Consider the following 27402-nt stretch of genomic DNA (forward strand, 5'->3'; position numbering starts at 1 on the left):
AATGTAGTGTGAGTGGTTTACAAGAAAATGTTTGGAGAAGATTCTTGTATTTCCAACCATTGTTGTCATAGCAACTTTTATCTTACATTCATTCAGCCAACAAAAGAGTACAATTGAGAGCCAGGCACACAACCATGGTAAGAACAAACTCAACAGCAGATTGAGATTTAAACAGTTTCATTTCAGTTAAACATGCAAATATGTATTTGGAATAGTACTATCGTCATGCAGTGTTGACAATAGGCATAATCCAGGATGTTTTGTTTCCTTCAGAAAATGGAAAAGATATGAATTTCACAAAGATGTAAAAATGGATTCACTGAAAGCACACTGGGCCTATTTGTTAAACTGCTCCCAGTCCCTGATACTGGATCATGGCTACTGGACATCAGAGGGTGAGAAAGACCCAAAGGACATTGTGATGGTCAGATTGAGCAGTTTGCTTTTAAAAAGTCTGGATCAGATTGGATCTTGCAGAGCACTGAGGATTTGCATCTTGGCTGACAACTTTCTGACCAGGATCGAAGCTCTGATGGCATGCACTCACTTGGTGAAGTTAGATTTGAAAGGCAATCAGGTATTTACTTAATTTAACTGAACCCTGAATATTTGATTCACTTTATAAATCACTAATAATCATCTTTGTGCTCAGATCGTTCACCTCCCTGATGCTTCATATTGGAGTCATCTGAAAGAATTACAGCTTCTATATCTACACGACAACAACATGTCAGCCTGGAACAATATTAAAGGTCTGTCGGGCTGTTTAAACCTGACTGCTTTAACTGTCTATGACACCCCGCTCAGTTTAAAGAAGAACTACAGGCACTGTCTGGTCAATAACATATGGTCACTGAAAGCCTTGGACAACTTTGTTATATCTGACGAGGAAATCATCCAAAACTGGTCCCTTCCCTTTCAATTCAAAGCAATGAAGCAACACTTTTGTGTCAATTTGTACCCATCTACAAAGCCGGTTAGTGCTCATTATTGTCTTCTTAGTTTGCTGTGTTTACTGTTGTGTCCAAATCATATTTTGATGTTTTCTTTTTCTTCAGAATTCATTTGAGACAGAGATGAAAGCGGTATACAAGATAATCACTGAAATAAACAGGATCCAGGCCGTTTATTCTCCTACACTTATTATACAGCGCTGGATCCGAGGCCATTTAATCAGAAAAAGTCTTGGGTAAATATGTTATGTTGATATCTTGACATTTGCTATGCAACATTTTATGCTTCACTGTAAAGTACAGAGAAATTACTTAGGTAGAGATATTATTTGGCAAATTTGTTCAGTGGGTCGGTCTAGAAGTTGGTTTTTAAGAGGAATTCTGCATTGTCAGACTTTGTAGTACAAAGAAACGTATAGCATCTGGGACACCATTCATCAACCATTCATCAGAAAATGAGCAGGAACCATCTCAGTCTCAGAAAACCATGACGGAGGACACAGATGACAACCATGAGCTAGTATGTACTATATTTCACAAAAGATTTAATGTTATATTTAATTATATATTTGATTAAAAAACAGTAATATTGTGAAAGCTGAATTTTCTGCATCATTACTCCAGTCTTCAGTCACATGATCCTTCAGATATCATTCTAATATGCTGATTTGCTGCTCAAGAAATATTTCTTAATATTATCAATGCTGAAAACAGTTGTGCTGCTAAACATTTTTGTGGAAACCATGATACATTTTTTTCAATATTTTTTGATGGATTAATTTGAAACTGAAATCTTTTGTAATATTCTAAATGTCCTTAGAATTCCTTAAAAAAAAATCTTACTGACCCTAAACTTTTTAATGGTTTCATTAAAAGTGAGTTGAAAGTGTGCTTTGTAACCAGAAAAAAAATTCAAATTTCATTTGAGTTATATTAAAATGAACCAAAACTATGAAATAATTCTAAAATGTTGATAAAGTCATAAAAAGGTATAGGTCTATATGTAAGATTTAGTGGTACTTTAAATGCTTAGGTGCTGTATTAACATGTAGTTATGTTTCTCAGCCAAAGGAAAAGAATACAGAGATCAAAAGACTTCATGTAAACCTCAATACGCTGATGGAAACTATCTACCCAGAGGTAATGTGACAACATAAGTATTAACACTGAACACATAAACCATTTAGTAATCATGCATTGTTCACTTTTACACAGGTTTTTCAGGAAGCTACAAATGCTGAAACATTTGATGGTCAACAAGACATACAAGTACCGTACAACACCCCTGACTGCAGAAGTCTGAAATCTGAAGTCCAAATAAGCACATTTGACCAAGGTACAACAGAGTATTGGCTTTAATTAGCTCTCTTAAAGGGATAGTTCACCCAAAAAATGAAAATTCTATCATCATTTACTCACACAAATTGTTCCCAACCTGTATGAATTTCTTCTTCTGCCGAACACAAAAGAAAGTAAGTAAAAAAGCTTATATTTTGAAGAATGTCTGTAACCAAACAGTTGATGGGCCACACTGACTTCAATAGTATGAAAAAAAATACTATGGAAGTCAGTGGGGTCCATCAATTGTTTGTTTACTGACATTCTTCAAAATATCTTCTCTTGTGTTCAGCAGAATAAATAAATTCATACAGGTTTGGAACAACTTGAGGGTGAGTAAATGATGATGAAATTTTAATTTCTAATTTAGATTCACCATATGCCTCTTTTTTATCTTCAGATACTAATGTGACTGGTGATCTCTGTAATGAAGAAATTGAGGAAGGAACCTTTCATGTTTTGGGACTGAAGGCTTTGGTCCACCAGAGTGAGCCATTGATTGACATGTTGTGGTCCCGTAAAACTGCGGGACAGGACATCCGTGAAGCCATCAGCCATTTTCACACTCAGAGACCTGGTCTACAGCCTCACTCACCTGCCATTACTTCAGGGAAGCATCTGATTGGTCATTGCCATGACAACATCAGTCTCACCCCCTTTAAAGTCATTGAAAGAGCCCATCAAACATTTGACAAGGCCAGAATGCAGAGAAACCTCGCAGAGAAGGTAACTGAGCACCACATTGACCGTGAAGTAGCCAAAGGCCGCAGATACGACTTCATGGAGGCTCGAAGAACAGAAGTACGTCTGCGTGAGGAGCGTGAAAGAGCGGATATGGAGAAAACTCTCACACTACAGAGAGCCAAGGTGGAACAGGACATCCATCATGCACGTCAGAAACATACCCAGTTTCTGGAAGAGAAGAAAAGGAGGTTCCAGGAGCAAGAGATGGTTTGCAGTTTCAGCCAACAGCACAACTCTCTAGCGAGAGCTGTACTTAGATACAACACGTGGAAACGTGGTAACCAGCAATAGATGCATGAATGTTTTAGATTAAACTCAGTTTAACATGGAACATGACATTTGAATGTGTGTTTGTGTAGATTCAAAAGCAGACTTACTGTATAGAATAGTATAATATATTATAGTAGTACTCACCAGAAGATGTCTGCAAAGATTATATATATTATAGATATTGGGATCTGCTCCTTTTTTCAATATCCAAAACATTACATAACAGCGATCCAAAAATACTCTCCTAATACACAACCACCCCCATCCGTCAGGCACAAGTCAAGAGCAACTAGTATTAAAGCCACAGTCTAACTTTACATAACAAATAATTCCACATTAACTGAGTCTTCAATTACACTCATTAAAATAGCACTTAAGAAAGAAGAACGTCGAATAACATGTATCATTTTTGCTGTATTTCTCAACATTCACAGTATAACAGGAAGATCTTTAAGTCATCATTTAATGCCAAAGCCAGTTTTGCTTGAGAATAAACAAAGATGTACCACACTAAATTGCTACATATGTATTAGTATTTATGAAAAAAAGAAGTCCAACAAATCAGCAATGTGAAATTCAATGTATTGTTCTGGCCTGACATAAAAAGACAGAATCTAACATTTGTAAATGACTAGACTGAAAATCTATGCAAACTTGATTTTGCATGTCACAGGAAGTACCACATATCGACCTTGCCACCTATTTGAAGTTTATTTGTTTTATTCTGAGTACTAAAGTCATTGTGAACGACAATAGTGCACTATACTAGCTTAGTCCTCTGGTACAGGCATCTATAGAGATTTTTTTACAATTGCACATGACCCTGAATTCTAGCTTATAGTCTAGATTCTACAAGGTGAAATATCTAAAAAAAAAAAAAAAGATCTATTTTTTAAATAATATAAATACTCATCATGTCTACATCACAAAATAATTTCTAATATATTTACGATCTAACAATGCTAATGCCTTTTTCTGAATTCATGAGTTTTATGTACCTACCAATTCATGATCTTTTATACTGAACTCAAATGTAAACGTCTATGTCATCCCATTTCTACAGTGAAACCTTGACCCTAACCATTTTTTTTTTTTCAGAAATGAAATCAATTTCTGAATAGCACATAATGTCGACTTCAACTTCTTCCCGAGTTTTCTCGCGGGGTGGAGGTGGGCAGAGAAGCCAGGCTGTCTTTATTCCCCTCCAGGAAAGCGCTACATGAGGCAAAGGTGCGGTAGAAGCTGGAGGAAAGCCCAGCGATGTCAGTGGAGATATAGGGCAGCACGCCAGGAGTGGCCTGGTTGTAGTAAGAAATCTGAGAGAAATGCATACATAAGCATGTAAGCCAGACACACTTAACCTTTAGTACTTAATACACCTACGTGGCAGAACCAGGAACCACTCTAAACATGAGTTATAATGTACATGTATATTATTTCAGTTAAAGAGATTGTTATGTTTAAAGCTGTGTTAATTCTTGAACTTTGACTCATTCAGTCATTCATTCTAAGTGTCCATTAGGCTTTCTGTGTATTTATTACCTTAGTGAAAGAGCTTTCCTCTTCCCAGATACTGAACCCAGCACAGAGCACCTCTCCTCTGTTGTAGTCTTCAGTAGGAGGGTGCGCAGGCAGGGTAACAGAGCGCAAGGCAATCAAGTAAGGGTCTCTGAAAAGGACAAAGATATAATAACTTATATTATATTGTAATTGGAAAGACAAAAGACAAAATACAGTCTTTAGGATTTAGAGGTTTACCCAGAATCACAAGGGCGCCTCCTAGAGGCCAGGAGGATGAATTCCTGGACTTTGCCTCCTTTAGTCACAGAGGGGGTGACAACACGGTAGATGGTGTCGTCTTCATGTGAGTCGGTTATCACTTCACACTCTCTGTATTAGAGCATATGTATTATGTAAGTAATAGAGGCTGTGCTGTATCGTGACTTATTCACAATATACCACTAGCCTCAAGTACCTTATTGCTTTTATAAAACGGTTACCACACAATACAAATATTGAAGCTAAAAATATGTATAAATGCAACTTTCATGAAGTAAACTTCCTTCCGCTGGAAAAAAATAGTCCCTGACCGTGAACAGCAACAGAAGTTACATTATAACGCCATTAGATGGCAGCAAAGATTGTCTTTATGAGTGTGTCAGTCAGTAGCGAAGACTTTTACATTTAAAAGACTGAATTGTTGTGAACACAAAATAAGACACAACTGACAAATGTTTTGACTAGCGCTGTCAGTCACGGGAAAACCCCTGAACTGTTAAAAGGACAAGATAATACATCGGACATTTAAACAGATTTTTTATTATGAACATAGGACTGACCTGAAGGAAAATGCTAAATCTGAATGCCGGAAATAAACTCGCTCACTCGATCTCTTACTCACAATACTCTTCTACATAATGCAGTAAGCTTCAATGAACAATATCAATTGAGAACAAACAGTTTACATTGTTAAGAGTGGTTGCTAAGGGTGTTGTGTAGTGATACACAGAACCATTGGGATAATCAGGTGTGTTGTCATTAGTGCAGACTTGTTGAAGAATCTCTAATGTATCAAATGTAATGTATTTGGACTGTGTGGATTTGATCTGGGGATGGGGCTTTGTTAATGTTGGATGTGTTGGTTGTCTGTTTTTATTTTTTTTATTTTTTTTATTTTGTATATAGGTGATTATGTGATAGGCTGTTTAAATGCACTGTTAACCTGCTGTTACTTTGCTTGCCCAGGGACAACAGATGAAAATTAGCTTGTAGCTATCTCTGGTCTGTACAATATATGTATTGTGCAATGTCCCTGTTAAATAAATAAATAAATAAATAAAATAAGTGTTCATAGCCATGTTTTATTATGAATAAAACACAGCTATTGACCAATCAGAATGGACAGAACTGGAACTAACCATTTTATAAGTTCAGTTATAATACTAGTGTTCTATGTTAAGTAATTTGAAACTGGCTGATAATTTAGCCACTGAAGCAGACAAACTTTAAGATATCTCAGATTGCCCTTTGACATAAAATACAGTTCTTTTGCATAAAAACAAAAAGATGACTGTAAAAGTGACATTTGATTTAAATTTGTTGCAGCAAAAAGTGGACCAAACAGATCCAAGCTTACAATTAAGTTTATTTTTTATATTTTGTTTTATTTCTATTTTTAAAGGTTTAAAATGTCTGAAATTGCTTATTTTAAAGAGAACTCAGATGCAACTGAGATTAACTGAGATTATAATATAGCTAATTAATCATATTCGTGTGTTTGTTCAATTTCATATGTGTGTGTGTGTGTGTGTGTGTGTGTGTGTGTGTGTGTGTGTGTGTGTGTGTATAATACTGTATACATAGAGAGAAAAAGAGAGAGTTTATTTATAGTTTTTAATTGAAAGTATATTTTGGCCGCCCGCGTTCCGCAATGATCCAAGCACTGTGATGCGTGACATAATTTTCATCATCAGGAGGGTTTGCAAACATCCGCACACACTGTCTGTGCAGCCCAGTTTTTGTGTCCATGTGTGAGTGATTTGAACACTTGAACACAAAAGTCTACTAGATCTTTCCACGCTCACGCCCAAAAAAGTATACTCTGAAAGGCTTGTGTGCAAGTGGAGCGGAACATGAAAAATTAAGTATATACTTTATATATACTTTATATATTTCAATATTTTCTGTACCAGTCACCCTGGTCATATTGGTTGTTTGGGAAGATGAATAATAGAGAAATATGAGACGTAGTAATTGTAAATAATTCAAATGTTATATTAGTAAGCCATTCTCTTGAGATTCCTCACAGTCATGTTCATATAAGTTACATTGTTGTTCTCCAAATTGCAGAAAATGCATTTGACATACTGGTAGTGGTGATCCCATGCCTTCCTTCGCCTTAGATCAGACAGTAACAGAAACACCTGCTCAGCTGCCACGGCCACATGGGTCTCCACCTTAAAGCACAACGTCTGGTTCTCCTCCAGTGTGTATAAACTCACCTGGGCACAAAGTTTCAGCTCATAAATTTCTCTCAATCTTCTATAGCATTTTTGACTGCTCCAGCCACCCATGTAATCTCAAAAGGACCAAATGAAATCTTTAAAAATAGGATTTACAAAGTGTATCCACCTTGTTTTTCTCTGAGGTTAAGACCCAGTTGGTCCGGGCAACTAGCATCTTTAGTGCCGAAACGTTATTGTAACTGAGGTACATCTGCCAAGATATGGAATAGTCATATGATTCAGTAAAGTATTTTGATTATATTCATGACATTTATAGATCTTAGAACAGGTTAATATACCTGGTTACTTGGGTCCCAGGGAACCGAGAGAGGAACCTCACTTTGCTTGCAGGATATTATGTACTTCCTGTAAGAGGAGAGCATACTCATGTGATCTAGTGTCCCATGCAGGAATTTTTAAAGCTGTAAAGTAAACTTTGAATATGACATACAGCCAGAGCTTATAAATAGCACTTGATATCATAAGAATATGACCACCTGTTATAATAGAGACAATCTACAGGATCCTACCTGTCAAGGCGAATTTTCTTTCTGGCTATGGCTTCCTGAAAGCGCCTCTTACCATCCTAAAAAGACAGGATGAGGAGATTATGATTTCTAATCTAAAATATAAATCTAATCTAAATAAGATACAGTTTTAAAAACTCCATGTTTTTATGTCAAACAAGCACTTCAGTTCCAGCATTCATTCTGTTTCACCCTCTTGAACACATCCAACAATCTCCTCTGTCAAAACGTTTAACTCTTCCAACATGTGGGGGATTATAAGAATGTTACAGTGCTCACCACAGGCTCGGGCCGTATCCTTGGCAAAGTGCATGGCTTCCTGTCATTGTCCAAGACCTCAAAGGTCATGAAGGCGGTGTTGATGTGTCGCAGGGGCTCTCCACCCTGATAGGCCTCTGCACACACTCCCACCTCCATACTGGAATAGCACACACAACATAACAGTTGTACAAGTATAAATCAGGCTTCTTGATTCATGAATGTAAGTGATATTGAGCCATAGCTTTTATTGTATGATATTATAAAATATAATAAAATAAAATATAATATATATTATAATAATATAATACAATATAGTATAATATTAAAAACAGTATATATATATATGTACTGTTTTTAAATCCTTAGTCTGGTACTGAGACAATAAAATAAATATAATACTAAATGTATAATAAATTATATATATATATATATATATATATGGTAATGTGAAATATTACAATTTCAAATATCTTTTTTATTTGAATGTATTTTAAAATGTAATTTATACTTGTGATGGCAAAGCTGAATTTTCTGCATCATTACTCCAGTCTTCAGTGTCACATGATCCATCAGAAATCAGAAATAAATCTGATATGTTTATTTGGTGCTTAAGAAACAATTCTTATTATTATCAATGTATAGTTGCTGCTTAATATTTTTTTGTGGAGACTGTAATAGATTTTTCAGGATTCTTTTATAAATAGAAAGTTTAAAATAACAGCATTTGTTTAAAACAGGACTTTTTGTGACAATGAAAAAGACATTCGTCAATCAATTTAATGCATCCTTGCTGAATAAAAGTATTCATTTCTTTCCAAACAAAGCCTATTAATGTGAAACTTTTGAATGTTTGGGGTTAATATATATAGCCATAGCCATCCCAGTGGTTTACTAATTTTTCTACATATAGTGGTACCTTTTCTTGAAAGCGTTGTTTACGATTGCCTTCAACACCAGTCTGTCTCCAATGTGGGAGGGGCCACGAAAGTGGAACATGTCTATGCTCCGCAGAGTTGGGTGAGCATTACACAAACGGCTAGAGGAAAAAGCATACAGAGTATAATAGTACAAAACACCAATGATTTCTTTACCAATGTTTTTCTCTTTGACTGTAGTAGAATAGTGACTGTACACCTGGCAGAGATGGTGGCTACATTCTCCATCCAGGCCATGATTTGTCCACCAAAGGTGCTGACCTGGTGATTGGCATGAGGCGGGAGCACCAGCTCGACGCTTTCTACCCGAGTTCGCTCTGCAGGCACCGCATCCTGGTAATCAAGATCCTCGCTCACTGACAAACAAATAGAGCACCACTTATCAGAGCTAGTGCATCTTACAGTCTATTTATTCTACACACTTCAAACCACGTGACCTTTTGTAAGCGAACGGTGAAGGTTTACTGCACACATATATGCTTAAATGAATGTTGGCGGAATACTCATGAAGAGACACCAAACAAACCGAATGACACCTTTAATCAGAACACAACTTCTGATTCATGACTCATTTCCTGTGGCCTCTCTTCAAAGTCTTGGAAGTAAACAAACACACCTGGAGAAAGTGAGTGAGCAGTGTTTCTGCTCACCTGTCTGAGAGGAGCAGCTGCTGAGGAGATCGATAATAGTCTCTGCATGGATTAGTCTCATCCTCCTGCGCTCAGCTGCGAGGCTGTACTCCATCTGCTCTGCCTGCGTGTGTGGAATCGCCTGCTTGAGCTGTACCTGTGCAAACCCAAACATTGCACTGATGAATTACAACTCTAATAAGACAAGGACCAAATCAAAGATCTTCTTCATGGATCTGATTCAAAGGCGTGCCTAAAAAGTCTGCTCTGAATCGGTTTGACCTGACGTTTCTTACCTTTCCTGCTTCGGTACGACGGGCCACAAAGGTGGCGAAAGCGTGGCAGACCTTCCACTGTCTGTCACTAAAGAGATCTTCACAGCTCACCGAAATCCCAACCTGTGACAAAGACAGACATCATCAGTCATGCATTTAGTTTTATTCACTTAGCAGAAGCTTTTGTCCAAAGTGAATTACAAATCAGGAACATTGCAAGCAGTTTATCATAAGGGGCAACAATATTCGCAAGTTTCCAGTATAAACTGGATTAGCGCACAAGCTAGAGAAGAAGTGAAATGCAGTGTTTTGGTTGTTCAATAGTTCAAAATTCTACATGTTAATAATATCAATAGATGTTTGATGTCACATAATAAAAGCTTTAGGGGCCGTGCAATTACTTTTCAATTATTTTTCTATGTAAACACGTGCTAGACAGACATGTTTGACCGTTGCGCTCGCGTCTTGCATCTTTTGCAGCGTCTCGTGCATGGCATGGCATTCTAAAAACGCAGCGCTCAACTTAAAATCAGTTCAACTTTTAACAAACGTGTCTCGAGACCTTGCATTTTTCCACATTCCACTGCCTGCGTCTTGCGTTTTTCAAAGCAAAAACATTCTGTGTGAACTGGCTGACAGTCTAAACTGTGATAAACAGGAAAATAATGATTCAATGATGCAAACAGAATTAAATTCTACTGTAAAGCAGCTCTAAAAGACAATAGTGTCATTGTTTAGCTGAAATCAGTTCAGTGTTGCTTCAGTTTGGTTCAAAAGTGAATATTAAATAGTAGTTGATCCCACAAACCTCCATGCTGGATGTGAAGGCTCTGTTGACTTTGGCTGTAATGTTTACAACTTGTCCAACCCTGAAGAAACAGCAAAACATATAATTAAGCAAAAACTTGTTATTTCAATTTGAAGTAATTAGTTCCTGTAAATGTTTTTACCCTATGGTTGTTTCAAAGTGAATGTCATCCACGGAAGCTGTGATACAGGAGCAGCCAGCATGTCTCTCAGCTGGAAACAAGAGAGCAAATATTGATGCTTAATAAACACCCAAAGCAAGTATTTAAACAGGTTCATCTGAAAAGCAAACATGCAAATAGGTAATTCTAAAGGAAGAAAAAAGGGTTCTGCGCTGAATGAAGAGAAAACAAACAGGGCAGCACAGCTCATTTTGAGAAATATTAAGGGAAGCATGTAAAGCTGTTACCAACCACCATCTGTGCTTTTCACAGTGCTACAAAGGTTTAGCCACATTCTCAGAAGAAATGCTTTTGCCTTTTATCAGTTAAATATGATTAAAAATCATTCCAACTGCTATTAAACTTTCTCACCAGCGCGTTACCCTGTTTATTCACAGTAAGAGGATGGAAATCACAGTCTAAACTGTACAGACTCCTCCATCTGCGATGTCTAATGACACTTAGTACAAGCATATGGTGTGGGGGTGTTTACATGAATACTGGAGGTGACGGCAATGATTCAGAGTGAAATTAAAGCACCTTCAAAAATGTACTTGAAATAGTTTTACTGGATCATTGGCAGGGATTAGTTGTGGAAATAAAATAAAATAAAATAGTCATGGTTTCATTCAAACCGTGACAGCGACTCAGTTTGTCTCTATCATTAAGAACGCCTCTAACGAACCAGACAGGCAGGCGGTGGAGTCCATCCACTTGAGCAGCTGCCCAGCGCTGAGTTCTCCACAGTGGTTTGCATGGCAGGGAAGGACTATCTGGCTCATCTTTACTTCAGTTGGGTTCCTGTACATCTCCCCATTCTCCAGAATACACATGGGCTCTTCCAGCAGCATAGGATCCCTGGTCTCACTCGCCATGACTAGGGCTCTGTTGGAGCAATATATCTACATGTTAAGATGTTTGTTTGTGTCCATATTTGGTGGTGATCAAAATTATAGGCAAGAATATCACTGTTTTAAAGGATATCAGGAAGGTGGAATGTCAAAAGTAGCTTTAAGACCATATATTCTCTTATATAAAGTGGTCTTATATAAACATTTGAATATCAGGACAGGTAACTGTTGTCATTTTCACAGGATTCATGGTGAGGTGATAGCACATTAAGTCATTACACTAGCTCATGCTTCTTCTTTTTAAACCTTTCATGTTATTATGTGATTCCAAATGCATGTTACACAATTCAGTGACTGAATGTGGCCTGTCCATTTTGTTTGTTATTTTCGTGAACCACAGCACTGAGGAATTTTGAGTCAGTTCAAAAGGGATTAGTCATACCAATTTAGTAAAAAAAAACACTTGCAACAAGTTTATAATCAGAGAAAATTCCTTTTGGAATTACTGCAAACCCTATGAGAACAGATTATGCTGCATGAATAAAAAATTATATTGTAAATTATAGGAGATTTTTAAAAAACATCAAGAAAAATGATTCTATCACCCAGGCTGTGTGAACAACACACTGAATTCCAGTTTATTTTCAGGTGAAATAACCTGCACACCAGTTAGCCAAACACTATCTTAAAGGCTTTTTCCAACCTGTAATTCAATTTTTGTGTTCCATGAAACATTGGAAAAATAAACGTCTATACATATGTAAAATAAAATGAAACACAAATTATTTAAAATGATTGGGGAAACAGTTGTGAACGTAAAAATGGCTCGCGCCATGTGCAATCATATCATCAAAACAACATGAAGTAGAAGAACCGGAGCCAGATCAGAAACAGGACAAAGCCGTTTTTGTCTGTAAAAAAACTCCGTGCCATAGCGATTAATACGCTTAACTCGTTTCTGTTTGTAGCCTGTTCACAGTCAAATAGTTCATTTATTAAGAGACATCTAACTACAGAACGTTACAGATGATATTCAGGTGAAATTCACAACTGAAAGCATAAAAACCTAACCAGTCATATCAGTGTGCCGTTATTCAGTTCTCATACGGGAGCACTTGTCATGTGTCAGAAAAAGTGAGTCATGACCTCTAACAAAAACTGACTGGCATAACCTGTTGTTAACTGACATCATTTTGCTCATTCATAAATGGTTTTTCATATTTATTGAGGTTGAGACAAGTTATGGGAGACTACATAAAGTTTTTAATTGTTAGACTGTTAGGCATCTTAATCTAGCCTACATTTTCTAAAAACTTTTACAAAACATTAAGATACGTGCATTTATCTGCTGATTTTTATGCAAAGCGTTTTGTAAAGTTTGCACAGGTTATTCTGTGACATTTCAAATGCCAACTGCGTCTGAACTAAAACACCTCTTGAGCAATAGGCTGGTAATGAAAAAAAGAAATGAGCAAACTTACATGAATTGATGTTAAACCACTCTCATTTGTACGAAGGTGTCTGTGTGGTGTCTGAATCTTTGTAAGATATATGAAAATAAATAAAAAGTCATTCCTTTTCCCAGTCAAAGTGTTCACACTGCGCTCGACTGTTCCCATAAGCCCTATGAAGTTCCAGCGACCACTGTGACGCCCAGAAACTTTTTAAGGTAGACTGATTCATTACTCAAGATCAAATCTCTGACCTTATGGAATTAGGGTGAAACAATAGGCTAACAATATATATATATATATATATATATATATATATATATATATATATATATATATATATAATAAGCTTACAGGGTTTTAATAAATTAGTTAATTTAAGAATTTGTAAACAGACGCGAAGCCAATACACATTTTTTAGCCTATGTAATTACTTATAAAAGCATTTCTCAGTCTAAATTTATTGCAAAGACTGCAAATATGATTAGTCTCGCTAATGTAAAATAGGCTATATAAATATGCTAACTGAAGTTATGTTAGAAAATATGTTTAATAATGAATATTACAATACATTTTAAGGCTATTTAAAAAAAATATATATTTACGTTATCTATTTCAATTATTTCCAAGCCATACAAGTACTTATAAGTGAATGATTCAGCTTAATTTCATTGTTCGTATTGCGATTTCTCACAGTTTTACTATCATAGCATGCAACCCATTAACTCAACAGAGTAAACAAATACAGGGCTAATTAATGTGGAGCGCCTAATGCAACCCATCTTTAAAGAATCACAGGAAATTGGAGGAAGGAACTATTTGGTCACCGAGCATACGTCACTGCGGGGGCATCACGCAAGAGAAATAGCGCCCTGCCATTGGCCACTTGCCCTTGTCAATCAAACCACACAATTCCCCCCCGCCCCAGTGGTCAAGGTTGGTTGAGAAGGCGTCAGTGTGTTTAGTTTGTGCAGTCGAACCTGGAGCAGTGACAGATGAATTGTCGAAAATAGGGGAAAAGCGAACGCGGGCGACTCTCCCGTGCACAAAAAAATCATGTTTCCTAAAGGCAAAAGCTCCGTCGTGCCATCGGATGGTCAAGCTCGGGAAAAGTAAGGTCTTTTGAACATCGCCCGTCGTGCGTGTGTTATTGTGTTGGATGTAGCCTATTGTTAGGGCAGTATAGGCACGACTGCATATGGAGCGTATGCTGCTGCTATAGGCTTGTCGTGAGAGCGTTGAATCGAAAGTGCCCGGCCGTGCGCCATTCTGGGGTCCCCCTGTGGCACAGAGCTTTCGCCTCTGGTCATTGTGATGTGATCCAGAATAAAAACCGAGTCTTTTTAAATCACCTATTTGAAATAGTTTCTGCATGCGGGACGGGCGCTTCAGTGTTCCTCGTTTCATTTTGCCACAGACGCCAGTCTTGGAGGGGAGTGGGTCCCGTCTTTTGTTTAGTTTTTATGCATTTTACATGTTCCTTGAGGTGCAGCCTTGCTCAATGGTGGTTTATAAATAATAAAATTAACTTCAATAAATTAGTAATGTATATTGTGAATATTTCTTATTTTTTGTTAATATAATTATTATTTTTTTCAGTAATATATTCATTTTTTTTTTTTTTTTTACTATAAACACGGAAACCAGAGAGGAGTGTGAGACAATATTGCTTTCTTGGTTTTATCCTCACTGACCATATTATTATTTATTTGTTAATTGTTGCTTTAATAACTTAATATTGTATTCTCTCTTTTTTATTGCAGGCTAGCTTTGTATGTTTATGAGTATTTGTTACACATTGGTGCTCAGAAGTCTGCGCAGACTTTCCTGTCAGAAGTAAGAACCAGAATCACAGCAGAGGACCATACTTTAGATGCTTTTACCTCCACACATTTGCAAACATTACATTTGGAATATCTTGTACACTCTTAGACTGAACCTTTTAAAAGATGTAATTATTTTCGGATCCATTCTAGATCCGATGGGAAAAGAACATCACGCTGGGAGACCCTCCTGGGTTCCTGCATTCCTGGTGGTGGTGAGTATTTTGAGTGTAATATGTATCTATACAAAAAAAAAAGGAATATTTGACCCAAAAATAAAAAGGAAATTATTTACTCACCCTCATCTCATTCCAAACCATGACTTTCCTAATTCCAAGGGACACAATGAGAGAAATTCTGAAGACTAAAGCTTCAAAAAAGATGCAGAAGTATCATAAAAGTGCACCATGCAACTGTTTTATTTTGATTTTTTTTAACCATATGATTAGATTACCACAAATCTTTTGGTCTTTTTCTTACACAAAGCTAATGTATTGTATGGTTCATTGTTATTGCACAGAAAACAATCTTTAATTTTCCCTGTGGAAGCAAAAGTCATACAGGTTTGGAATGACATGAGGCTAAGTACCGTAAATAATGTGAAAAATTGAATGAACTGTTCCTTTAAGCTGACTTATATGGCTTTTTTTCCTCTTTACCCCAGTGTCTTTTGGGACCTCTACTGTGCAGCTCCTGAGAGGAGAGACACATGTGAACATTCAAGCGAGGCCAAGGCTTTCCATGACTATGTGAGTATACGAAAAGGCATGCAGATTCGAGGACAAAATTGCATTTCTTGTGCCTGTGACTTTGGAGGAGTCTTTGTGTTGTATAATAAGAAAATGTGTACAGTGTCATGTGTGAAGGATGTAGTAATCATCCCTACGATAGCAATGATGTCAGCAGGCTTTTCCATGGAATCATCACTGTTTCTAGACGAAGATGCTGTGTGCCTTGGACGATCAGCTTTGTCATGTACATGATGTTTGGCTGATTGGAAATCAAGGTCTGCGTGACCAAAGATTGAAGCCAGGAAAGGTCTTATTATTAATATTACAAAATTGCACTTTTTAAAAATGGATTTGTAGAAAATGGCCTTTACAACGGCATGAAGTTACTAAGAAATCTAATAAAAGCATTTTTAGGGAAGTTGCACTGAGACCGATCAGTCCTAGTTTTAGATGACATAAATGAGACCGTAATAAAAACCCTTTGTCATAGTTTAGTTACAATTAAAAAATGTAAAACTTGTATTGTGGCATCTCTAATTGTCATTTCTCTGTGTTCCCAACAGCTAATCTAGGAAAATCTATAAAAATAGTCTGACTCTTAGGCCAAAATCTCCAGTTTTAGCTTCTTATAATTTATATATATTTTGAAATTGCACTTTTTAAAATGGATTTGTAGACCAATGGCATGAAATCACTATCAAATCTAACTAAATCGTTTTAATGCAAGTTGCTCTGAGACTTATCAGTCCTAGTTTTGGATAACAAATGAGACTGTAATAATGGGGAAAAGTCTTTGGTATTGTTTAGTTACAGTTAATATGTAAAACTTGTATTGCGGCATTTCTAATTGTCATTTCTCCATGTTCCCAGCAGTTTGTGTGGGAATGATGCGACTCTTATGCGAAAACCTCCAGCTTTAGCCGTCTACCAATAATATATGGATGCTGTTGTCTAGCAGCAAGCTTTAGTGAGGGGCCACAGGTCAGAGTTCATATGCATAGAGTGTAAAAATCAAACCCTTGCTCTTCTGTCTAGACACCCTAATCTGAAAAGATGCTGCCGTACGGGACATATGAAACATGAGCCGTCATTCGAAAATTAGCTGCATGTTCAGCATAGTTGGATCTGCAGGAGTGTTACAGGGCATTATGTTTTGAAGTCATCGTGTGATTGGCGCTGTCTCCTGCCTTTTGTGCCCAGCTATGGTTGGGACCGTGGCGTCAGGTCTGTCCTCTCTTATTCTCCAGAGGGTGGGGGAGGAGGCTGCGCCCTCTTTAAACAGTGGCCATGTTGTCTTCATGCTGTGTCAAGGGAAACACTCCCCCTCGGGCTGCGGTGGGGATGGAGAGTGATTGATGGCTGTCATGGAGCCTGTCGGTAGGCAGATTGAAAGGGAGGGAAGAGACAGATGGAACGAGGAGCATGGAAGCGAACTTGGAGCGGAAGGGAGGGATGAGCTGTAGAAAACAGGACTGTGTTGCATTATTTTAGGGCATTTTAGTGATATAATGTTGTCAGGTTGCTGATGGAGGGCTTTAGTCAGGGTGGGACAACCAGGAATGTTTGTTTCCCTGGCTTAACTCATCCTTTGGTGATGAGAAATTTTGCTAATCCTAAAGCAGCATAAAATTCCCACCCATTTCACTTTTGTAATATGATTTTTCTGAGTGGAACAAAACATTCAGCTTGGGGGGGGAAAAGGAAAAAATTGATAATTTTTTTTCTTTCTTTCCCCCCCCCCATTGGGAATTGATTGGATCGTGAAAAGTAGGCATTCTATTCCAGAGTTTCCTTTCATTTTGTTGGATTGCTTACCTTCCGAAACAGGAAATGGCAGCCTTGGTGACATCAGCCAAAATAGAAAAGTCATTTCGGGGGCGGAGCAAGTGATTGTGAAGTCAAACATTAGTTTTCTTTGGAATAACATACACTGCAGTGTTATTTTAGTAATATTTGTATATTATTATAGTATGTATTAATATTTAGCATTAATGTTTATTGTTAGATTTTCAGTTTTTTATTGTAATTCTAGTAATTTTGTGCTTTTTTACTTAATAGGTTTAGGTAACTATAACCGCACTGATGCACTAATGAGCTGTGAATGATGTGTCCAGAAATATGTATTAGGAGTGTGATTTTTGATTTCATGTGGATTTTAAAAATAAAAAGTCTTCTTGGCCCTTGAGCTGTGGACTTTAATAATGGAAAGCGTAGCTGCTCCATTGTTACGGATCAGTCTCGGTCTGACTCTTCCCATTGGCCTGTTCTGATCTGTGTTGCTCCATTAGGGTCAGCTGCTCTTTTTTTCTTTCTATCTCCTTCCTGTGGTATTTCACAGCGCACTCTGAAAAGCCTTGCTCGGTTAACTCGGGCTGAAGTGTGACAGGCAGCAGACCACACTGCTTTTTCCACTGCCATTATATGCATGATCAAATCCCTGTTGTGCTCTAAAACTTAGTTCTTTCCTCTTGGTTTTGTGGATTTTACACCAGTCAGTTGTGGCTGTGCCGTTGGCTTTATTGCTTGCTGGTAGAACACAGATTTATGAGTGTTAGAATGCATTAAGCTTAAGATTTATTCTGTTTTTCCTAGGAAAAAATCAGTGCTTAAGATGTACAGGTGTTTTTTTTCTCATCTAATGTATCCTAATCTGTTTTTTTTTGTGTGTGTGTGTGTGTGTGTGTGTGTGTGTGTGTGTGTGTGTGTGTGTGTGTGTCCACAGAGTGCCGCAGCAGCCCCCAGTCCTGTTCTTGGAAACATGCCACCAGGAGATGGCATGCCAGGTGGACCCATGCCCCCTGGATTCTTCCAGGTTAGATCATCTCCTAAGCCACTGATTATAACCTTACATTGACTACCAGTCAAAGGTTTGGACACAGTGAATTAATTGTTTCTCATGATTTTAAAAAGTGTTGTATTTATGCCTATGTGCACACATATACACAATCCTGGGCAAAAAAATGGGCTAAAATGGCCAAACACTAAGCTTTTAATTGTCTTAACCACAAATTATTGGTCAGGAAATTAGAAAAATATAAGCAAATGCACTACTTAAAAAGCCATCGCCGTCTCAGAAATACATCAAAGACAGAATGAAGTTTTTGGCAGAATGTGAGAAGTTGAGTAGAGTGATGAATCGCAATGAAACACAAGTTGCATGGTGATGCTCCAGAGTGGTGCCTTTGAAAATCTGGTGAGAAATATAATAAAAAATGCATCTCTACCACAGTGAAGCATTTAGGAAGAGGTGTCATTGTGTGGGGAGCCTTTTTAGCTGCTGATATTGGTGAGCTACTTCACTGTGAAAAGTCATTTAATGCTTTGTAGTACAGGAGAATATTGGAGAATGGCTTGATTCCCACAATTGAAAAGAAGTTATCTAAAGAGGAATGATCATGATGTTATTTTTCAATTTTCAATTCTCCTGCCAAATTGCAAAGACAACCAAAAAGTAGCTTAAGAACAAGTCCATCAGGCTCATGATTGGGCCTTCTTCAGAGTCCAGATTTGAACCCTATAGTAAATATTTGTCTCACATTAATGAATATTGGTCTCACGTTAAACTCAAACGAACTGGGAGACATTTTTCAACTACTCATGAACTGTTTGAAGCCATTAATATTGAGTGGAAAAACACTGAATGTTCTTCCTGTAAAAAGCTGTCTGCAAGTTTACCCACATGGCTAAAAGTAAACAAAGGGAAAAGCTATTCTGTGCTTAAGTTACTTTATCTACAGTATTTGTGCCATTCTTGCTAATTTCCTAAGCAGTGATTTGATTATAATGGTTAAGACCATTAAAAGACCCTTTGTGTGTGTGTGTGTGTGTGTGTGTGTGTGTATATGTTTTTTTTTTTCTAAAATAATATAATATTACTATTATTTGACATAAAATTAAAAAATATAAATATATAAAATATACAATACATTATTTTATAATAATTTAGGGATGCAGCGAAATGACAATTCTGGGCCTAAACCGAAAATTCTAGATGCACTTGGCCGAAAACTGCAACCAAAAATGATTAATTAAAAATTATTTCTTATTTTAAATTGGCTTTTTTTGTATAATTGTATTAATATTAGACATTTTAATGACATTCAATAATTTTAATGATACTGAGTAAAAAAAAAACCAAGCCAATAAAATAAAATAACCACACCTTTATTGAAAGTAACTCTAAAATTGGTCAGAAAATATATTAAAATTAAATATCAATATATTGTACTTTGTTTAGTTCTAAGCAACAGAATCTGATTTTAAAAGTTTTTATTTTTATTTTTTAATTTTATTTACCAATTATCCAAATAATGTGTAGTCCTACAAAGCTATTATTATCAGAGCATGTGAGAAGAGCGTAGAGGGGAGCGGATCAGTGAACGAGAGGTTAGCGTCATTTTACCAGCGTTGCCCAGCATGGCTATACCACACCATGTTACAGCAGCACAGTAGGGCAAACAGAAACACGTATACCACTACATAGAAATTTTATGTCGGTGTATTATTTGAGCGGACTAAACATGTCTTTGCTTTTCCGATGAGCATGAGGGGTACATGAGTGGAGTATTGGCATGGGCCTTGAGCAACTGAGCGGATCGCACGTGCATAGAGCTGAATGTCAGTTAGCGGCATATATTTTCGGGCGCTTTTCTCTTTCAGCCAACAACCGAAAGTGCCATTTTCGGCCGATAATTTTTGGCGGTCAAAATTTCGGTGCATCCCGATAATAATTATAAAAATAGGACACTGAGGGAAAAGCAGCCAACAAGTTTCCAGTATTTTTGGGAACACCTTCAAAATATCCAAAGTTAGTAGTGAATACAAGTGCTTTAAATTGAGTAGCTTTGCACAAAAAAAAGAAAATGATGACACAGCTCTGACTAGTCACTGTTGAGTCCAGTGTTGGCTTTTCCTGGTATATTCTTCATAAATGTTAACTTGTGCTCTTACTTGTTCACCCGTTTCATTTGTTTGAACTTGTCTGTAATGCTTTGCTCTTTGTGTGAGTTTAGCTGTTCAGCCACCAGTCACTTGATGAGAATCCAGAACACAGGATTCTCAGTGTGTTCTGTGGTGTTCTCTTTCCAGCCCTTCAAATAGCCTAATGAATCTTTTTTTTTTTTTCCTTCTTTCTCTTCTGTCTGTCTCTCTCATTATCCCCGTTTCTCCAATGGCCTTTTTATCACTTGCTACATATCCCTTGCTTCGTCTCTCGCTCCTGCTCTCCTCTCGTGTGGTCTCTTCACTTTCTTAGGGCCCTCCCGGCTCCCAGGCCTCCCCTCACGCTCCTCCTCCCCCTAACAGCATGATGGGACCCCACGGCCAGGTAGCGGCTCCTGTCTATTCACGGACTCTTTCATTTGACCGGTTCTGCCCTCTGTGTTGTTTCTCTCTCGCTGTTTTGCTGTTAACTTGCTCTGCTGAGCTGTGGATATCCCATGTTCTCGCAGGCATCCTTTTTGTCGCAACTTCATTGGATTCAGATAATATGTCAGTGTTACAGTTTTCTGACAAGTTGATTTGTTTTTCAGCCTTTCATGTCACCTCGTTTTGGTGGGGGTCCAAGACCCCCCATCAGAATGGGCAACCAGGTGAGTTCATCAACATGTCAGTTATTGTAGCTTAAATTAAAGAGTTAAATTAAATAAATGTTAAAATTAAATTTGTATCTAAACTTTTCCAGCCCCCCGGTGGAGTTCCAACTGCCCAGCCAATGCTCCCAAACATGGATCCCAGACTACAGGGTGAGCCTTCATCGTTTATGACATCTGAGGTATTTGAAAGCGGCAAGACGGCATTAACTTATTTGACTTCTCCTTCCCCCACCTAAAGGGCCGATGCAGAGGATGAATGTTCCTAGAGGAATGGGTCCCATGGGCCCCGGCCCCCAGAGTTTTGGAGGAGGGATGAGACCACCACACAACTCAATGGGCCCTGGCATGCCAGGAGTGAATATGTAAGAGCGTTTGTGACAACATATTCTACCATTCAAAAATTTGGGCTCAGTAAGATTAAAAAAATTATATTAGCAAGGACACCTTAAAAGTGACAGTAAAGACATTTATAATATTACAAAAGATTTCTATTTCAAATAAATGTTGTTCTTTTAAACCTTCTATTCATCAAATAATCCCCAAAGAATCACATTTTCCACAAAAAATATTAAGCAGCACAACTGTTTTCAACATTGCTAATAATAAGAAATGTTTCTTGAGCTTCAAATCAGCACATTAAAATGATTTCTGAAGGATCATGTGACACTGAAGACTGGAGTAATGATGCTGAAAATTCAGCTTTGCCATCACAGGAATGAATTACTTTTTAAAATTTATTAAAAGAGATAGTTCACAGAAAAATTAAAGTTTTGTCATTACTTACCCTCGAGTTGTTCCAAACCTGTATGAGTTTTTCTTTTTTTGAACACAAAAGAAGATATTTTAAATAATGTTGGTAACCAAAACAGGTGATGGCATCCATTGACTTCCATAGTAGGAAAAAAAATACTATGGAAGTGCCATCAACTGTATGGTTACCAACTTTATTTAAAATATAATTTTTGGGTGAACTATCCCTTTAACATTAAAATCTTACCAATCCCAGACTTTTGAATGGTAGTATATCATGTAAATTATTGATTAAATTAAAACTGAATTCTAATACATTATTTTATTTTATTCCAGGGGCCCTGGAAATGGCAGACCACCATGGCCAAATCCAAATGCCAACAATGTGAGTCAGCTTTGTTTCTGTATTAGTCTAATTTTAAGTATTTTTTTTTCACAATTATTATATTTACTACTATAATGGAATGCTGCAAGCCTAAACATATGTCTGTCTGTTTTGTTTTAGATGCCATATTCATCACCATCTCCTGGTGCATATGGGGTACGGGAAGAGTTCCCCATCTACTGTACATTTTGTTATAATTACCATAATAATACATGAAGACTTTTGAAGTGTGAATCTAAAACTGTAATCATTTTGTTTCTCAAGGGTCCACAAGGAGGGGGGCCTCCAGGAACACCTGGAATTGTTCCTAGTCCAGCAGGTCTGTTTGCAGCTGAGAGCCTTTCATAACCTTCTTTATTGGATTTAGTTTATCTCTGATTTCCACAGATGTCAGATTTACCACAGGGTTTGCTTAAAGCAGAGTATCGATCACGCAGAGATCTCCATCCTATTAATGAAAGATTTCTCACCCTCAGACTCCAACAATTCCAGTGAAAACCTGTACACCATGATAAACTCAGGAGGTGGAGGGCGCAACAGTGTAAGAGACAGACCTGCTGACTCATTTCTCAGAGGCACACTGCTCAGTAATTGCTTAGTGTAGTACATTAATGCAGCAGAAGTGCCTTTGGCTCATCTTTACTGTCTGATGACAGAACATGTCTGTTTTTTTAATTTCCACTGGTTTTGTCCAGTTTCCCATAGGCCCAGGCTCTGAGGGGCCCCTAGGGGCCATGGCAGGAATGGACCCGATGCATATGAATGGAGGTAAAGCTACTATAAATACACATCAATATTTGGAAAAAAAAAAAAAAAAAAAAAGTTATCCATTTGCAAACAAATTTATGCTTGTTTCTGTCTTTGTAGGTTCAGGAGACCTGGATGGACTTCCAAAGGTGATTATAATCTTTCTAACTGTATTATTTTTCCATCATTGTATTTGGGTCACAATGAGATATATTTAAAATCTTGCTGTAAAAGACTGTTTAATAGAGTGCTGCAAGAATGGGTCCTAAAACCTGGAAACAAGCATTTTTGAACTTTCATCGCAGTTTCATCGTCTCAAAGTCAGTGGGATTTTTAAATAGGTTTTTGGTTAAATGCCTGAAATAAGCTCTGTAGTTAACACAAGCTTAGAATATTTTCAAGTTTTATTCTACAGCATATCAGTAATACCTCATTAGTTATTTATTCATTTATTTTAAGCTAATTAGGACTACATAGGTTATCGGGACATTTTACACTGATTTTACAGCTCATTGTGTTTATAATAGGGCTGTCAAGCGATTAAAAATGTTAAAATTACACGTGGCGATTAATTAATCTAATTAATTATCATTATTTTTTCCCGTACCTAATTAATTAACATGTTAAATCGACAGCCCTAGTTTATACACATGCTCTTGCAAACTATTCTAACTCAAACTAAAAGAGTTTTTGAAGGCCTGGTGGTGGTGGTGATGTTGAACTTTAAGTCCTGCTACTGTGGTATAGTTCGTTTGTAGCCTAACTTTAGGGTTTTCCTTCTGCCGATTGTATTTAGGCTTCAGAATACATAAATTGTGTTAATTTGTGCAGATTATCTTGATGAACAAACAGAATCTTGAACTTTGGTTGGTCAAAGAGCTTATTGTTTTTACAAGAATCAAAAGCCAAAGGAAAAGCCTGATTGGCTTTTTGTCAAGGGAACCAGGGTAATGCTGTCTTCCAGATTGGCCTACAAAAATGCATCATCCCTGCAGCACTTCACTGCTTATTTAACTTGCCAACTACTTTACATCTCTTCATCAGAATTCTCCTAACAATATGAGTGGTATGAGCAATCCACCCGGGACCCCTAGAGATGAAGATGTAGGAGGCAGCTACCTTCACTCCTTCCAGAATGAGAATGTAAGGTTCATTTAACTTTTACATTCCTTTACATTTATATACTATATTATGATTTGTAAAATACTAGCAATACATTTCCTCTTCTTATGTCATCAAATAAAAGTGGTATGCTGGCGCAATGCAATACAAATTTCAAATCAAAATATGAGTTAAGCTAGCAGGATTTTAGACCAATGAGATCACTGGGCGGGGCTTCCCAGGATGGCACAAAGGACAAATTGTTGCACAAAAACCAGTGTTGTTGTCGCTAGATTTAGCGACTTTTCAGACCCCTTTAGCCAGTAAAAATCGTGTTCTGGGGGGTAAAATCCCTGTTTTTGGTGGGGTTCTCCTGGTAAAGTTCACATTCCAGGAGCTAAATATCATGTTATTTGGGGTCGCTTCAACCCACAGACATGAAAAACAACCTGCGGCCACAGAGTTAAAGTAGCTATACTGAGTCACACCTATATCTGTGCTCTGTTTAGTGAGTGGCTGAAGAGAGCAGCACTGACTGATCTCATTGTTGTGACTTATGCGCTGCACAACTGCACAATTTTCATTCTGAGTTATCATTTTACATGTAAATATAGCTGAAATCACAGCATAGCCACTGTCTTTGGCCGAGGACATCGCAGTTATAAATCAGGAATTTTAGCAATGCAGTGGAAGTGACTGCTGATTAACGAATCACTACAATGATACTTTCCATTGTCTGACAGAAAATGTAAATGAAAACAGGATGTTAGGAGAGAAAACAGATGTGAAGTGCCGACATAAGGCTAGACATTTTGCGACTTTTAGAGCAGGCTTTAGCTACTTTCCATTTCCTTTGAAAATAGTTGGCAACACTGACAAAAACTCACTTTATCATTTTGCACCTAGTTAGGACACAGTGTGAAGTGTGTACATGGAGTGATTGTTTTTCTGTAATGTTTTGCTTCAGTTTTTGACCTTTTGGGGGTTATTTTGTATTTACAGCAGTACTCTCCTTCCATGACCATGAGCGTCTGATGCCAGTCTGTCTGCTCCGTTCTGGAAACTCACAGTTGGCCACCGATGACATAGACAGAGTACATGTACAGGAAATGGAATTGGGTGGGACTGCCCTGCATCCTCACAAGTGGTCTCATGCAATATCAAAATGATTTTTGTTGTTCCTCTTTTTTTTTTTTTTTTTTTTTTTTTTTTAAATGGCTAGCAAATCTTTACTCCTCTCTAAGATCAGAACATCTAAATGTGACTCAATGCTCCTGGATTTTTTTTTTTTTTTTTTTTTGTTCTCATTCCCCTCTGAGGCCATCTCTCATTAAGAAGCAAAGTATGGTTACTGCTGACATATTCGCTGGATGTGTATACGTTTTGTGCCGAAGAGGAATAATCTCAGTTCACTCTCTCTCGAAATCCGACATCCAACTTCAGCATGGTTTACACGTACGAAACTTCCTCCAACTTTTTTGACACTGAACTCTCATACGTGGCCTTGAATTCTGTGAATATTTTATTGCCTTTCGATGACCTGTTTTTTATTTTTCTCCAGTGAAACGCATCAAGTGGTGAGAAAATTCTGTCTTTTCTGAACGAGGAAAGACTCGAAGTTGTATTTTACTCGTACACTGTCATTTTTGTCTTCAAGCATTATAAGCAGCTGCTTTTATGGAATAACTGCATTGATGGGTCCCATCCTGAAGATAACTTTTGTTTTGTTTTCTGCACTGATTTCATGTTCTTATTTTTCTGAAATTTAACTGCTGTCTCAATCTTTGGTCAAAGACTGAATGATACGATGATCCTCTCAGATGCTGACCCTGACAAACATACTACCTATGAGACCTTCTCAGAGCTTCTCAGGCTGGGTGACTGGAATTCGCGCCTGGATGCGTCTCCCTGCAAAAATGTTCGGCCGTCATTGCGCTTGATTGTCATGATGAATTTGTGATGGTTAAAGATACCCATATTGTGTTTTTCTTTATTTTATTATTATTTTTTTTTTATATATATATGTAATTCCCTGCCATGTGCCTCTTGTTTTAGCTCTGAATGGGTTTCATCCCGAAAGGATGTGGCTTTTGTAAGCCAGACTCTAGTGTGTTTGGATTTGTTTTGTATTAGGTTTCATTTGAGCGACATCAGACAAAGTCATAATACAGTTAGAATGGTAACTTATTCTATTTATACAGGCATTTGGTCATTGTTTTACATTTTAGTAGTTGTATTGCACGGCTTTTGTTAGCTTGTGCATCATACTTTTAACTGTGGGCTGAATAGGCTTGTTTGTATATTGACTACTAAATTATTTGGCTCCTTTCTGGGGATTTTTGTCTTATGTTTTTCAGTCATTCATACTAATGCAAAACGGAAAGCGGCGTTTTTCCCCTACCTTCAGTTTCCAGCTAATCGCTTTTTAAGAGAAAAGGGAAAGCTCAATGTGAAATGATTTTATCTTTGGAAAATGATGTAAAGCTGTTGATGTTCCCCGACTTCTTTAGGGTAGCATCTCTTCGGAGGGCCAAGATCCAGCCATTTGATTTCCATGTAAATCATTCTCTTTGAATCAGTGAACCAGTTTCAATGTAAGATAAAGTTGTTCCCAAATTGTCTTAAGCCTCTGTTTTCACTCATTGTACAGTGTATGTAATGTTTTTAACAGGCAGGGCATGGCATAAGTACCCACTTCCGAAGCTCTTTACTCGCTTCTTCTGCAAAATGTCAAGCAGGATCATAGTGGACATGCACTACCTCTAAGAGTGACGTTTGTGTAAAAGAACAGACTCAGCAAGCCAATGATCATCCTTAAGAGTCTTCAGTTTTTCATTCTCAGCAACTCTCAAATGGCATTAGGAACTGTTCCCACAGAACATGTTTTTGTGCTGCTTTTCCCTTGTTTTTCAATGTAAACATGCACTAGATCAGTGGTTCTCAACCTTTTTGTCTCAAAGGTCCCCAACAATATTTGAAGGTCATACCCCCATGTAGGCTAATAAGTTTCCTCAGGTACACCTTCTGTAATGACAGTTTTATTTTCAAGACTATTTTTAATTTAA

The 27402-nt window shown here is 37.4% G+C and overlaps 3 protein-coding genes across 6 annotated transcripts; 2 read left to right on the plus strand and 1 right to left on the minus strand.

Moving 5' to 3' along the window:
- Window position 1: 1 nt before the first annotated feature.
- lrriq3 (leucine rich repeats and IQ motif containing 3) lies at window positions 2-3345 on the plus strand. Its single transcript, XM_048208768.1, has 8 exons — window positions 2-137; window positions 274-577; window positions 653-976; window positions 1059-1189; window positions 1347-1473; window positions 2019-2093; window positions 2169-2289; window positions 2692-3345. Exons 2-8 carry the CDS (start codon window positions 311-313, stop codon window positions 3324-3326), a joined length of 1680 nt encoding a protein of 559 aa, XP_048064725.1. The 5' UTR covers window positions 2-137; window positions 274-310; the 3' UTR covers window positions 3327-3345.
- A 354-nt stretch (window positions 3346-3699) lies between these two features.
- acot11b (acyl-CoA thioesterase 11b) lies at window positions 3700-13405 on the minus strand. Its single transcript, XM_048208766.1, has 16 exons — window positions 13237-13405; window positions 11590-11789; window positions 10887-10956; window positions 10745-10805; window positions 9958-10059; window positions 9683-9818; window positions 9232-9388; window positions 9014-9133; window positions 8116-8254; window positions 7840-7895; window positions 7609-7675; window positions 7437-7520; window positions 7173-7306; window positions 5064-5195; window positions 4848-4974; window positions 3700-4621 (listed from the first exon to the last, which is right to left on the minus strand). The coding sequence occupies exons 2-16, from the start codon at window positions 11777-11779 to the stop codon at window positions 4442-4444; spliced, it is 1755 nt and encodes a 584-aa protein (XP_048064723.1). The 5' UTR covers window positions 11780-11789; window positions 13237-13405; the 3' UTR covers window positions 3700-4441.
- Window positions 13406-14090: 685 nt separating this feature from the next.
- ssbp3b (single stranded DNA binding protein 3b) lies at window positions 14091-26957 on the plus strand. Of its 4 annotated transcripts, none has more exons than XM_048209449.1 (17): window positions 14091-14318; window positions 14970-15042; window positions 15183-15244; window positions 15694-15778; window positions 18483-18572; window positions 21015-21086; window positions 21292-21351; window positions 21444-21504; window positions 21593-21716; window positions 22441-22489; window positions 22610-22645; window positions 22754-22808; window positions 22966-23030; window positions 23185-23257; window positions 23357-23385; window positions 24281-24379; window positions 25343-26957. In XM_048209449.1, exons 1-17 carry the CDS (start codon window positions 14263-14265, stop codon window positions 25370-25372), a joined length of 1119 nt encoding a protein of 372 aa, XP_048065406.1. In that variant the 5' UTR covers window positions 14091-14262; the 3' UTR covers window positions 25373-26957. The 4 variants fall into 4 exon arrangements, with proteins under 4 accessions (XP_048065406.1, XP_048065408.1, XP_048065405.1 ...); XM_048209448.1 differs by having other exon boundaries at window positions 14093-14318; window positions 25340-26957; XM_048209451.1 differs by lacking the exon at window positions 21015-21086 and having other exon boundaries at window positions 14092-14318.
- The last annotated feature ends 445 nt before the right edge of the window (window positions 26958-27402 follow it).

Source organism: Megalobrama amblycephala, linkage group LG12, assembly GCF_018812025.1.
Source record: "Megalobrama amblycephala isolate DHTTF-2021 linkage group LG12, ASM1881202v1, whole genome shotgun sequence".
Lineage (NCBI taxonomy): Eukaryota > Metazoa > Chordata > Actinopteri > Cypriniformes > Xenocyprididae > Megalobrama > Megalobrama amblycephala.

Bases quoted from the DNA above. Each gene is read 5' to 3' on its own strand.
- acot11b (XM_048208766.1), bottom strand. From the start codon at position 11,779: ATGGCGAGTGAGACCAGGGATCCTATGCTGCTGGAAGAGCCCATGTGT. The intron at 9,134-9,231 runs GTGTACAGTCAC...TTTTTCCTCTAG, and splicing joins GTAGCCACCATCTCTGCCAG to CCGTTTGTGTAATGCTCACC. The intron at 7,676-7,839 runs GTAGGATCCTGT...CTCCTCTTACAG, and splicing joins AAGAAAATTCGCCTTGACAG to GAAGTACATAATATCCTGCA.
- lrriq3 (XM_048208768.1), top strand. From the start codon at position 311: ATGGATTCACTGAAAGCACACTGGGCCTATTTGTTAAACTGCTCCCAG. The intron at 977-1,058 runs GTTAGTGCTCAT...CTTTTTCTTCAG, and splicing joins TGTACCCATCTACAAAGCCG to AATTCATTTGAGACAGAGAT. The intron at 1,474-2,018 runs GTATGTACTATA...TATGTTTCTCAG, and splicing joins CAGATGACAACCATGAGCTA to CCAAAGGAAAAGAATACAGA.
- ssbp3b (XM_048209448.1), top strand. From the start codon at position 14,263: ATGTTTCCTAAAGGCAAAAGCTCCGTCGTGCCATCGGATGGTCAAGCT. The intron at 22,490-22,609 runs GTGAGTCAGCTT...GTTTTGTTTTAG, and splicing joins CAAATCCAAATGCCAACAAT to ATGCCATATTCATCACCATC. The intron at 22,809-22,965 runs GTCTGTTTGCAG...TCTCACCCTCAG, and splicing joins AATTGTTCCTAGTCCAGCAG to ACTCCAACAATTCCAGTGAA.